This window comes from Egretta garzetta, unplaced genomic scaffold (genome assembly GCF_000687185.1).
Source record: "Egretta garzetta isolate BGI_Z169 unplaced genomic scaffold, ASM68718v1 scaffold505, whole genome shotgun sequence".
Lineage (NCBI taxonomy): Eukaryota > Metazoa > Chordata > Aves > Pelecaniformes > Ardeidae > Egretta > Egretta garzetta.
Window position 1 is genome coordinate 154,047 of NW_009259711.1, and position 13,969 is coordinate 168,015.

The 13,969-nt window shown below is 48.8% G+C and overlaps 1 protein-coding gene across 1 annotated transcript in view; it reads right to left on the bottom strand.

The window, feature by feature from the left end:
• Positions 1 to 13,969, bottom strand: part of EXOC6B (exocyst complex component 6B) — a 274,237-nt gene that overhangs the window by 153,275 nt on the left and 106,993 nt on the right. The window contains exon 7 of the mRNA XM_035894470.1: positions 6,544 to 6,612. Coding sequence (XP_035750363.1) covers positions 6,544 to 6,612 — 69 coding nt within the window. The remainder of the gene's footprint in view (positions 1 to 6,543; positions 6,613 to 13,969) is intronic.

A 13,969-nucleotide genomic window follows, 5' to 3' on the forward strand; every position in this document is an offset into this window, starting at 1 on the left:
CGCTCAAGAGTGGGGCCACCATCCATGGGGTCTCGCCACGCTGGAGGAATGGGCTGACAGGAACCTGGTGAAAATAAGAAAGGAGAAATGCCCAGTTCTGCACCTGGGAAGGGAGAACCCCTTGCACCACCACAGACTGGGGCCTGACTGCCTGGGGAGCAGCTCTGTGGATAAGGACCAAGAGCCTTGGCAGGCGGCAAGCTGAACACGGGCCAGCCGCCTGCCCTGGCAGCAGAGGCGGCCAGCAGCCTCCCGGGCTGTATTACCAGGAGCAAAGCCAGGAGATTGAGGGAAACGATTATCCCCCCTCTACGCAGCACTCGTTAAGACTGTATCTATATCCTGCATCCAGTTTGGGGCCTCCCAAATACAGCAAAGACACCGACAAACCGGAGTGAGTTCACTGGAGGCCACTGAGATGGTGGGGGCTGGAGCACTTGCCCCATGGGGGAAAGTTCATGGAGCTTGTTCCATCTGGAGGACTGACTGCTTCGGGGGGACCTAACAGCCACCTTCAATACCTACAGGGAGGTCATGGGACAGAATAAGTTGCCCTGAGAGTTTTTGCAGTCTTGGTCCTTGGAGGTTTTCAAGACCAGACTGGATAAAGCCCCGAGCAACCCGGTCTGATCTCAGAGCTGCCCCTACTTTGAGCAGAAGGTCGGACCAGAGACCTCCTGAGTTCCGATCCATCCTGAATGGTTCAGCGAAATATTGAACAGATGCAATCTAGTTCCTATGGCCAGGACTGACAGAGTCCGTCTCCTACTCCAGCCACTAGGAGTGGGACGGGATGAATCAGGATGAGATCAGCATCAAATCTAAAATATCAGTGCCTTTGCGGTGGGTAAGCCACCGTGCAGAGTTTTGCAAAGCCCTGGGAAAGCACGGCTGCTGTTCCCAACCCCAGGTGACAAGAAGTCTGCGTCCGGGCTATTGTAGTAAACCTCCCTTTTTTTTTCCCCCCCCTCCCCTCTAACATGTCTGTTTTCCAAGCTGAATATTTTAAGAATCAAGGCTGCCTGTGATCATATCTAGCCAGCTTAGAATGAACGCTGATTTCTTTGCTGCTTCTTTGATCGAAGCCAAGCATTTTTCTCATGGGTAATAAGGTCACGGGGTTAAAAGAGCAATATGACAATTACAAAAGTTAAATCTATTGCCACGGCGGCCAGACCCGCTACCCGGGGTCCATTAGCACGTAGTACGGCGTGGTTATCACAGGTCACTGACACCAGGTCACTCTAATGGCTTTTCCTGTGGCCTTATCAAGCCAGTGCACAAAGTGGCTCACCCTCAGCCTTTCCCTATGATCTCAGAGCCGTGTTTATAGCTATCTAACTCCAGCAGGCACCAGCGGGTCAGCCAAGTCAGCAGACAGTGAGATACGCCAGGACACAACGATGGGACAATCTGCAAAGTGTCGGAGATGAACAAGGAGTTACCAGAGACTTCCAGAAGGAAATTTTTTCCGCTGCTCCCCCCCACACCCCCGAGAAAAAAAAAAAAAAAAAAGGAAAAAAAAAGTTTTAAACTTCCCAAGGACACCTAGGGAAAACTTTACAACCCTGATCTCAAAAATAGAAGTAAACCACAGACTTTCCACGGTACGGTTCGTGTTTCGGTATCAAATAAAAGGAACAAGTAGTGCTACAAAGAGAAAAAAGAGGCGTTTTCATATGAAAGCGAGGGGTTGGGTAGCTCTTATTATGTGAGTTGTGGTTCCTATAAGAAGTTTTCTCATCCCTTGAAAGAAGAACTTCAATTGTTTTGCCCCCGTTACCAAAGAACAAACATTTTGGTGGGGATGACGGCGTCCCCCCCGGAGAGGTGGGGAGGGGGGCAGGAACGGCCGGCTGCGTCACAGCCACCACGGGCAAGCAGATGAGCAACCAGCTTGCCAATTTGTGAGCCCACAAAGGCAGAAAAGGAGGATTAATGCAGGCAGCACAAGCGCTAGCACACTTCTAAGAGGAATTAAAAAAAAAAAAAAAATTATTTAAGCGGAGGGCCGGGGGGAGACTAACGATCCGCCGCCGGATTTGTGGCATCTCCCACTTCAAATGGAATCTGCTCGGCTTGGAGATACGAAGCGGTGACTCCCATCCTCGGCCGAGCAGTTCACCTTACGGCCCCGAGCCGATGAGTCCCCACTCAGCTTCTGCAACCCAAACGTGGGCAATTTTAGCGATAAGCCAGAACAAACCCTGGTTTCTCCTCCCAAGGCCGTGCTGGCTCAGCACAGCTAAGAGATATAAACCATTAAATTCTTCACTAAAATAGGCAAGGGAAGAGGCACCAAGTGGGTACAGTCTATGCACGATGCATGAATTTGAATACAGGAACTTAAAGACATTTCTACATTGATTATTTCTGGTAAAGTGTGTGGGGAGGTATTATCTGCTTTCCTTTTTTTTTTTTACCTTTCCTAATGTATTTTGTGCATCAAAGCAGTTTTAGGGTTAGAGAGGCTTGGGGTAGAAGCAACACAGCAGATAAAAACGTCAGTGGCAAGATACGACAAATTTATAGTAAATACTTGCCGACTGCTATTTATCTAAATTATCCAGCTCTGGGATTCTCCGGCAATACTTCATCAACCAGGAGGCAGCTACGGTTGTAAGCCCGTATTTACAGCAGAATCTGCTCTCTTCTTCTTTTTTTGGACACTTGTTCTTTACCCTAACATGACCCCTTTGTAGCTCAGATCAAAGAGCTGGGAGTGTCAATACCAGTGTCTTCATGAACATGTTAAGAACCTCAAAGTAATTGGTAACCAATTAGCATAAAGCTAAAAAAACCCACCTAGTTGAGGCAAACCCTAAATGAGTACCAACAGGCAGCAGCGCCAGCTGAAGCAGGAGCTTAAGCAACTTAAATCACCGTCAGCCGCCTTGGAGACAACTTCTTGGGAGCACCCTTCATGCGAACCACTCTGACTTTTTGGGGGGGGTTTGTTGGTTTGTTGTGTTTTGGGGTTTTTTTTAATTCCTTTCTGTTCTTCGTTCGCTCTTTGCTTTCTGCCTTGCTACGGCTTACGGGAAACATAAAACAAAAACTGCTTTTCATTTTATGTTATGTAAAGCAAGGCAATTCCATGTCTTGGCCTTGAAAGACAAGGCACCCAACAGCTGTTCAGATGCTCCGGCAGATAAACCATCTGGCCCAAACCTCACCTTTCCTAATTTCTTTTGGACATCGATCAAAGCAACTCCGAGCATTACATAGACTTTGGTCAAAGACAACATAAAAGATAAAAACGTCAATAGCAAAATCACTCCACTGAAATATCCTTGTTTCTTCTTTATATAATAACATCACCATTTTCAACAAACTTCTCTATTAACTCAAGGAAAAGATACACCCGATACCAACAGCCTAGCAGCCCAACCCCGCTGCAGATGAACGTCCTTAAATAGCACATCGCTGCTGAACAGAAACTGAGCGGGGTTTAGCGTTTACGATCAGCTAAAACTAAGACGTGGACTTTGGCCAACTGACCAAGGAGACCAGGACAGGCCCCAAAACTCGCGTGTCCTGGCCCTGCTGCCAGCTCCCCCCTTATCCCTTTCATATGATGCTCCTGGCGTCTGAAAAACCACCATATCCATGGTTCCACTTAGTCTTGGTTTTTAATTTTCCTAGGAAAAGGACAGCACGCGTTTCTCCACCATCACCACGATTCCCACCGAGACACTGAGGCTGTTCAGTGGTTACTGATTCGTACCAACTCAAAACCAAACCTGGCATCCGAAAAGCCTTTTTTCATGCCGTTCAGAGCACATTTGCTGCATGCAGAGGCCACAGGCAGGGTAAGGACTTGTTCTAGGCACCGGTTAGGGACACGGAGCCAAATCATGACATCAAAGGGTTATTTGAGCAAAGAAGGGTTAGCCGTGTGTACGGTTCCATGTAGAATACACAAATACACTCTTGTGATGTTTTGTTCGATATCTGCAGATATTCAAAGCCTCCCCTACGCCCATTTCTTCCTCAAGACACCGTCAGCCGGCCCGTTTCTCACAAGAAAAGGAATCGCCGATGAATAGTCCCATAAAGCATCCCACCAGAGCCTGTCCTCCCCGGAGCCGCCACCACGCCAAGGTCCAACTCTCAATTAACCCCCGCCTGACCTTCCTTCACTTTCTTTCCCCCTCCTCTGCCCTTCCTGAGAAAGTTCAGCGTTTCCTGGAAAAGTCTCCCTGCCTGTTTGATATTGTACTTCGCCTTGGTTGCTGAAGGAAGGATTTACAGGTGCCTGGCCCCCTCTGCAAGACCATGACCGAAGGCTGACCTCCCGTTACAATATGTGAACTTCTGCCCTGCTGATAAGGCTGGCAGATACGAGTAGGATTTTTCAAATAATCCTTTGGGAATTTATAAGCAGCACAGCCATAAAACCGAGGTGACTGGAAGGTCGATTTCACTAAAAATAATAAATATCTCAATGTTTATTCAACGTGGGCCTTTTTAACTGCAGGCCAAGCATTTAGATAACGCTATTGTAAATGACAAATATTAGGATTTTTTGGTAACTATTACATTATGATCCTTCCGTCTGACACTGATGTGGCCGTTTCCCTCGACGCTTGCTGGATCTCTGACATTGTTCAACCCAAGCTGGGCCTAGAAAGCCAGGGCAGGATTCAATCACGGGTCAGGAAAAGGACAATTTTCTTTTCGGGAGCCTTTACTACGGTTGGTTACCTTTTTCTCTTGCTCCCATCTCACCAACACACCTTTAGAGCTCTGCTGTATCTTTTTTTTCTCATTACTAGGGCTTTTGGCTGAAATAGAGGAGGAGTAGGGGGAGAAGGACTGGAGGATCTCGGCTCAGGATGGGGACAGAGGACGCTAACCCAGCGGCGTGAAACCCCTGCACCAGGTTTAACCTCACCATCCCCAAGTCCCCTGCGCTCTTCCCACCTCCAGCAGAAGACGACCCCGTCCAGATCCACTGCAGAGCCACTGGCCGTAAACCCGAGTGCTTCCCCAACACGTTTCGGAGGACCAGTTGCTGTTTCACATTAAAAAGTAAAGCAAGAAGACAACGACAAAGCCCCAGTGTAGAAACCAGACCATTTCAAATGTGCAAAACTATTACATCCACCAGCGAGGGCTCTTCATCCTTTTCCTAACAGCTTTATGCATAAATACGCAATTAAATAGAAAATAGATAGCCTTGCGTTAACCAACTGCACGTAAGCTGCACAAATAGGGTTCCTAGCCCTGTTCTCATTACACATCTTCTCCACTGAAGTTGCTCCAAATCAAGTGATGCTTTGACATCCACGAAGCCTTTCAGACCAGTTGTAATCTTCAATTAGCCCAGTCCTTGAACCCGGCTCCCAGCGCTGGGTTTGAGGAGGAGGTTTTTGTCCAAGATAAACAGAGTAACACATTTTGGGTAGGTTAACTTTTTCGTTCCAATAAAATATCGTGGCAATGTAGCTAAATTACATAATTAGTAACAGATGAGGGCACAAAAAGATTTTATATAAATGTTTTTTATGACAATTCTTTTCCTTTCGCAAATCCGTCTGTATGTATTGCTGGAGAAGCTCGCTTTAGAAGTGCCTTAAAAACAATTCTCTCTCAAGCCTGGCTCCGCCGTGGAAGGGGAGGAAAGCTGCGAACAGAGTGCTCCTTTCATCTGCTGCCTGGGCTTCAGATTGCTCAACCGCAGGAGAAGAGCCCTCTGAAAGCTCCCTCCCTCCCCAGGATGTTAAAGAACGGACTCAAACAACACAGGTTCGTTGGGTCCGTAGATACAAGGCTCGTACGCTGCTGGAGGCATCTTCGAAATGAAAAGTTGAAGGGTAAGCTACAAAGGGCATCTTACCTGCCTCCGTCATAAATAAATAAGTAAAAAAATCAATACCTTACGTATTCATACTACCCAGGAGAAAACTCAGCTCACCTAGCAGCTCCATCAGCGGAGACGGGAGCTCTCTCGAAAAGTTCTCAAGAGCGCGACACGGTCCCGATAACCAAACGCCAACACACAACAGGTTCGGTTTGGCCGCGTTTTTCAGGGCACGCAAAGCTCAGCTTGTCGGGAAACGGGGAGCGATACAGCCAAATGGTGGCTTTGGCGGGGCGGCAGCAGATCTGCTCCTGTCAAACGATGCTTGAAGAGCAGCAAAGTTCCCCCACGCGCAGCAAACGCCACCTTTAAAACCAACTTCCCCCGCCCCGCGCCGCCGCCATTTGCATTGAATAATGAAGCTGCTGTGGTCAAAGAAGAATTCTCGGAGGAAAACTCTCTGACCAAGAAATAGGTGTATTATAAACAGTTGGAGAAAATATCCCTTTACATTTCTGCGGCCTGCGTGAAGTACCTATGCGGTTTTTATCCAAATCCATCCAGCACTGGCCTGTTCTCTACTTCAGGCAAGGCGCTCCCCAACTGGGTGAATATTAATAAAGGTTTTGCAAGCACCTCTTTCCAGCAGCATGGATGGAAGAAGCAGACCCCCTCGCCATCTTTAAACCACAGCCCAGTGTCTGCAGCAGTCTCGTGGGCAGCACAGAGTCACTCACCAAGACAGAGTATATGTGCAGGCATCGGTACACCGGTGAGAAGTCCACCAGGTCCTGGGCCCCAGGCACCTAAAAGACAGCAGGAGATCAGGGTGAACCATGCAGAACCCATATAGGTAAGCGCAACGCTACTATAGCACGTATAAGTCAGCGAAATTCCAATGCACGCGAGCCCGACGGAGCGCGACACCCCAATTTCAGGTACATAACACTTAGAGGGATCACTGGTATCTACCTATATCTGACCATATTTACGTTTTTTAACATTTCTTGGAGTAGGAAAGTTTCATTTAACAGCGCTCTCGCTCCATTTGCACTCCCCTAGGGAATCACATTGCAACATTTGGCCCTCTGTTAGCCAGCTCAGCAGAGATTTAATTTTGAACATAAGCTTAAATACAAGTTCAAGCATCCTGGCACAAGTTGTTCTGGTACTTATGCAACGGAGGGGGGGGGAAGTTCTTATTCTCTAGATTCCTAGCCTGATTTCTTTAAAAGCACAAGTTCTGTTGGTTTGTTTTTTTTTTATTTTATTGTTTTTCTTAAAAAACACGAGCCACAAAGACTCCACCACCTTTCAACAACACAGTGAGTCTTGCACAGGGACGAGGAAGCGCATTTTTGAAGGGTGGGACGGAGGGAGAGGGAGGGCGAGAGGAAAGATCAGAGGAGACATTTGCATACAAGAAGTTTGTGTCCTTTGGAGATGCACAAGCCAACGCAGTTGGCCAAGGCATAAAGCTAAGGCAACCCTCCTTCTCCCCCAAAATCCAGAGAGGAGGGGAGTGTTCTGTTGACATGTGGTGGAAAAAAGGGGAGAAAGATGAAAGGCACCAATGGACAGGCCTGGGAAACATGTTTATTTTATGTATTTTTAATTATGCTTAAGAGGCATTGCTGCTAAAAAGGAGGTAGGATGAAGAGAGGAGTTTCTAGCTGCATGAGGGTACACAAGCCCCAACCAACACTGCCCGAAGCACCTGGGACCAGCGGTCCTCCTCATCTAAAGCAATGGCTTCAAGCAGGGGAGCGCAGAAGTTATGGGCTGGGAAGGGAAAACGGGGGATTTTGTTAAATAGCCTCTGTATAAAGCGGAACTGGAGCTGTTAAAGAATCCCCTCCATGCAAAGAAACTCAGTCCTCAGTGCTGCACAGGTTCTTGGTTAGGGCTGAAACAACGAAAGAAGCCACGGAGGCAGGCAGAGCGGCAACACGCGGCGTGGGAGCATCCCATCCCGCATCACCCGCATCGCTCCAAGACCCCCAAAAACCTGACGGTCCCAACCCAGTGGTGCAGGGAGGGGAAGCAGCTGATGGGCTCAGCAGGGACAAGGCAGCCAAGAGTTTTACTGGGGTACGGCAGGAGGCTGCTCATCCATCTCACGGGGCTTTCCCTCGCCCCAAGCGCTCCATCGGGCCGTTTGAGCCGCTCTCCCGGGCGGGCAAGGTTGGCTCCCCAGGAAGGAGGAGCGTTCCCCAGTGAGGGATGGGGTTGGCATCGCCTGCGCGAGCCTTTCCACCTCGAACCCGTTCAACACGCCCCAGCAGAAGGGTTACAGTCAACCGAAGGCAAGCAGCTGTGAAGCACAGCTCACCGGTCTCACCAACATCTCTTACCCTTTATAAGACTCTATTTGACAATCGCAAACACTAGGCAACAGTTTTATTGCGTTAATGCCAATTTTATCATGCTTTCCTGGGCATTTATTTTCCATTTGCTGTCTCCCGGGCCTTCTAATGCTCCCTAAATAGCTCCCAAGTCCAGATTTCAGCTAGTTTGCAGACACAGATTTTGCCTTGCTGTATTCCTCCAGCATTAAGCGTTAACTGGTCTCCAGTTGGTCAAACAAGTAGAACGCTTCTGGCCCAGAAATCCCCGACTGCAAAACCGCTGGAGATGGCTGAAGCAGACAGGGAAGCATCGGTACTCGCTCGACCCAGCCATCCTCCAGCGACCACCATGGGCGTGGGGAAGCCGGACTGGATGGACCCGAGTCCACCCTGTGTTTTTCTAAGGGAGGAGAAATCTGTCATCCCTCCACCACAGCATCAAAGCAGGCGATGCTTTCCTATGAATTTGAATTCCGGATCAAACGGTTTTGCTCCTCGTGGATTTGGGGGACTAGTTGAACGTGGTCCACGGAGAAATATTTCTGATAAAGATTTGTGAAATCAGGATGTTGCCAAAAATGGAGTTTACTCCCCCAGAGAAATTCTTTCAAAGCAGACTGCAACATTTTCACAGTCTCTGATCTTCTGTAAAAACTTTTAAGCCCACACACACACACTCACTCAAAAAAAATTACGCTGGGCTATTCTGCAGAGTTAACATCTCTGAGCCATGAACAGCTTGAAAACTGCTAATGCAGGTAGAACGCTCTCAGACATGGAAGCGCAAGTCCTGGCCCACAAGAAAGCTTTTTGCAAACAGAAAGAGCCCCACTCCAAAAACTGTGTTGGGATTTCAGGCAGGGTATCGACCTACGACATGTTTTAAGAAGAAGAACAGCCCACCTCATCCACAGATGGCCACAGCCCTACAGAGGGAGAAATAATCATCCCATTGTCTGAAATCTTTCCAGATGAACCAATGTAGGCGTCTGAACGTACAGACTATAAGAAATGATCATAGAATCACAGAATCATAGGATGTTTTGGGTTGGAAGGAACCCCCAGAGGTCACCCAGCCCAACCCCCCTGCAGGAGCAGGGACATCTCCAACCACATCAGGTTGCTCACAGCCCCGGCCAACCTGGCCTGGAACGTTCCCAGGGATGGGGCCTCCACCCCCTCGCGGGGCAACCCCTGCCAGGGTTTCACCACCCTCACTGGAAAGAATTTCTTCCTTAGATCCAGTCTAAACCTACCCTGGTTTAGTTTAAAGCCATTACCCCTTGTCCTGTCACAGCTGGCCCTACTAAAAAGCTTGTCCCCCCCTTTCCTCTGGGCCCCCTTTAAGCCCTGACCGGCCGCACTCAGCTCTGCCCGCAGCCTTCTCTTCTCCAGGCTGAACACCCCCAACTCTCCCAGCCTGGCCCCAGAGCAGAGGGGCTCCAGCCCTCGGAGCATTTTAGTAGCCCTCCCCTGGCCCTGCTCCAACAGGTCCATGTCCTCCTTGTGCTGAGGGCTCAAATGATCTCTGCGGCTAGTTTAACCCGTTGCACAGTTTAAACCTATCTGATGTTTACATATTTAGATGTTTATCTAATATTTAGATAATCTAAAAATTCAGGCTTGGCACATCCCCTTTCGCAGTCACTTGATTGTCTCGGTCAAAGCTGCCCCGCCAGTGTTCAAAAAAATAAATAACTCTTTGATTTTTGAAACTTGACGATGAAATGAGAACTAGAGCCGCCTCAACAACGGGACTGATTATTCCCCTGACGTCTCCCCTTCAGCCTAATCTTTTTTTGCTTCTGATTTGCAGAACAAAGAATTTATTCATCTTATCCAAAACTTTCCCAGTCCACAAAACATCAGCTTCACAAACCTCATTCCCAAACCCTGCATCCGGCACGTTCCCGGTGCCGGGAGCAGCAGCAGACCCGTCACTCTCTGTACACAGCCAAACCCTCTTTCTTTGAGAACATTTTCAGTCAGGTTAAATGTTGCCTGTAGCAAATTTAACCCATGGAAGCCAAGTTTTCAGTGGAAGTGTTCCACGGTAGCTGCCACCAACACAAGGCTGGCCCAGAGTTAAGGGATGCTCTGATCTGGCTTGAGATAAATCTGCGATACAGTGGCTCGAATCGCGGATCCCTGTTGGGTTTTGTTGTAAAGACACGAGACAAGCACAGATACATTCGCCCCTCTTTCAGTGAGGGGGTAAAAAAACCCCTCCAGACTTAAACACCTGGAATTTAGGGATGGTTTAGTGGTGGGATGGCAGGGTTAGGTTAAAGGTTGGACTCGATGATCTCAAAGGGCTTTGCCAACCAAAGTGATTCTATGATTCTATGAATTCGAGAGAGGTGCTTTATGAACCATCTCAGGGGCCCGCTGATGGACATCAATGGATGAGCTGGTGCAGAGGAACATGAGCACACACAACACTGCACCCGTAGAGGCTCGAGTCCAAGGGAGGACCCGGAGCGGGCTGGGTCTCTTCACCTGATGCACACATAGTGGAAAGCGACCGTTCACCTGAGGGAGTAAAACTCTACTGCTCAACGTAGCGTTGGTTCTGCACTGCGTCCAGCTCAGGGGTCCCCAGCACAGAACAGACAGGGACCTGTTGGAGAGGAGGCCACAGAGATGGTCCCAGGGCTGGAGCCCCTCTGCTATGGGGCCAGGCTGGGAGAGTTGGGGGTGTTCAGCCTGGAGAAGAGAAGGCTGCGGGCAGAGCTGAGTGCGGCCGGTCAGGGCTTCAAGGGGGCCCAGAGGAAAGGGGGGGACAAGCTTTTTAGTAGGGCCAGCTGTGACAGGACAAAGGGGGATGGCTTTAAACTGAAGCAGGGTAGGTTTAGACTGGATCTAAGGAAGAAATTCTTTCCAATGAGGGTGGTGAAACCCTGGCAGGGGTTGCCCAGAGAGGGGGTGGAGGCCCCATCCCTGGGAACGTTCCAGGCCAGGTTGGCCGGGGCTGTGAGCAACCTGATGTGGTTCAAGGTGTCCCTGCTCCTGCAGGGGGGTTGGGCTGGGTGACCTCTGGGGATCCCTTCCCACCCAAAACATTCTATGATTCTATGATTCAACAAATCTCATCTCATCTCTTTGGGTACCAGCAGCCGGGAAGCACATTACTCCATGCTGAATGGAGCTAGAGAGTAAGTTTGCTACATCTTGTGTGGTCTTGGTGTCCTTTGACTGCCCCAGAGTGCCCCATGGCTTAACCTTAGGGGGAAAAAAACCAACCCTGAATGCATTTGCACAGTCAAGAGGATGCTCAGGGTACTGTGATATTGGCAGTGGCCAGATGTTCCTGCAGACTAACTGACCTCACTCTGGCTCACGTTAGAGACAACAGGCAGACAGCTTTGTCTGGAAATAAAGAAGTTTCTCTCAGCGTCCAAGGTGGTTTTTGCATAATTACTGGTGGAAGCAAACAAAAGGTGGAGGCTGATGGCACCTGACAAAGCCATTTATCAGGGAAAGCGAAGAGAGCTCTCTGGGTTCCCCGCTCCAGCTCCCAAAACTTTGTAAGGAATCTATTACACTCACTTTGAGAATTACAACGTACTCCTACAGCCAGGGCAACCTGAAAGAATGCCAGAAGCATGATGAATTTTGGCTACACCTCACACCTGCTAAAGTCGCGAGTGCCAAACTCCTTCTCCAAATAGAAAACTGTCTGGAATTTGTTGGTTTGTTCTTCAAAGACAGTGGAGTGGCCCTTATTCTGAAGCGTGATGTCCTTCCTTAAAATTTCCCCTCTCCCACAAAGGAACACCAGGGAGTCCAACTCAACCCAACCACTTCACAGACACCTGACCAGTGTTTTCTGGGGACAAGAAGAAACGAGGCCCAACACAGGCAAGTTTGTCCTGCTGCACTCAACAAGATTGCAACAGAGAAGTCACTGAAAATGAGAAGAATCTGGATGAGCTTTGTAGTTTTCTGGATGCTTTTTACTACAAAGGGAAGAGCTGGCACAAGCTGAACAGACTGCGGAGCTACTCACTGTGAAATGCAAATTCTCCTTCTGCAACTTGACATTCATGAAAATGGAATTGAAGCCTTCTCCCAGCTCGCTCTACAGCCGGGCCCGCGCCCTCGCTCCGATTATGGTGGGAGCTTCCACCTCAAAGAGGCATCTGCGTTCTAAGTGGGACAAATCTGGACCATAAGGACTCCAAACTGGAGAACACTAATGGAGTGGAGAACCACAATCTCATATTCATCTTCCTGAATGCAGTGGCAGAGCTCTCTTCTGCTCCAAGGGAGACAACGATCTACACCAGAATACCTGCAACAGTATAAGCAAAACCCTTCTGCTCTTTCTTCCTTTTCAAAGCTTTTCCTGTAAATTTTGCTGCAGGGATAAAGGGATTGCTCCATATGGGTAAGGAATCGGAACAGATCATCCAGCCTAGGTGGAGAACTCCGTAACACAGCCTGCTAAGGGCCTCAGATATTTCCTAGAGGAAAAAGAAAAAATTAAATATATATATTTACCCTGCTTTTTCCAGCCTATGCACCAGGATCATGAGCTCTCCTGCCTAAACTCAATCAGAAACACCTAGGACCACCCTGTTCTCAGTTCTGAGCAGGAACGGGTGCAAGGCGCCCTTCGTTCTTCCCTTTCTACATTCAACCAGTCATCCCTGGCTGTCCTTTCAATAGAAACCTGCAGTTACTGGTTGGCTTTATTGACTGTGAGAGGTCAAGAGCAAGAGCTACCAGTGACTCTGGATGCTTCAGGATCATTTCTTTACTGACTTTATTCTACAAGGGGCCACCTTTGCTTTCTCCAGGCTTTCTTGTTCACAGTATTCCCTATTTTCTTGAGAAATATAAGTCCCAGCAATCTTGGTGAGAGGCAGAGCACAGCAAACGACCTGTGCCCACTTGTTGCAGTACTGTCCCTCTGAGCCCAGAAAGCCTTCTCCATCGCTCCAAAACATGCAGGAAACAAGATGCAGCTCACTTGCACTCAGGACACTTAACATTAATGATTTTAAGCAACCCGGATTAACTTTGGAGACTCCAATTCCATATTAATAGTATTCCTGTGTAGATCAAGACAATCATAAGGAGAAAGAGTCACAACAGAAGATGAAAAGCTAGGACTGAATCCATCAACCATGAAAAACAATTTTGCAGTTGGCCTGTAACTTTAGAGAACCCTTACCAAAGAACCTCCTATTAACATTTAATGCACCGTACTGGTTTGGGCTGGGATGGAGTTCATTTTCTTCACTGCAGCCCATATGGTGCTGTGGTTCAGACGTGTGCCCAAATCAGTGTTGATAACGCACCAGGATTTTAGCTATTGCTGAGTGGTGCTTACATGGCATCAAGACCTTCTCTGTTTCTTCATCTGTCCTCCCAGAGAGTAGGTTGGGGCTGGGCAAGAGGCTGGGAGGGGACACTGGTGGGCCAGCTGACCCAAACTGACCAAAGGGATATTCCATACCATGCAACACATTGCTCAGGCACTGGTCTGCTGGTGGGAGGTGGTGAATGATTGCCTTTGCATCATTTGGTGGGGTTTTTCCCCTCTACTTATTAAAACTATCTTCACCTCACCCACAAGTTTTCTCACTTTTGCCCTTCACATTGTCTCCCCAGTTCTTCTGGGGGGCAGGGGGTGAGGGAGCAACTTGGGGGGGTTGGGGGCTTAGCCACTGGCTGGGGTCAACCCACTACATGCACACGATACTCCTTCAGGTTTAGAACCATGGAACTGTTCAGGTTGGCAAAGCCCTTTAAGCTCCCCCAGCCCAACCGCTCCCCTACCCCTGCCATCCCACCCCCAAACCCTGGC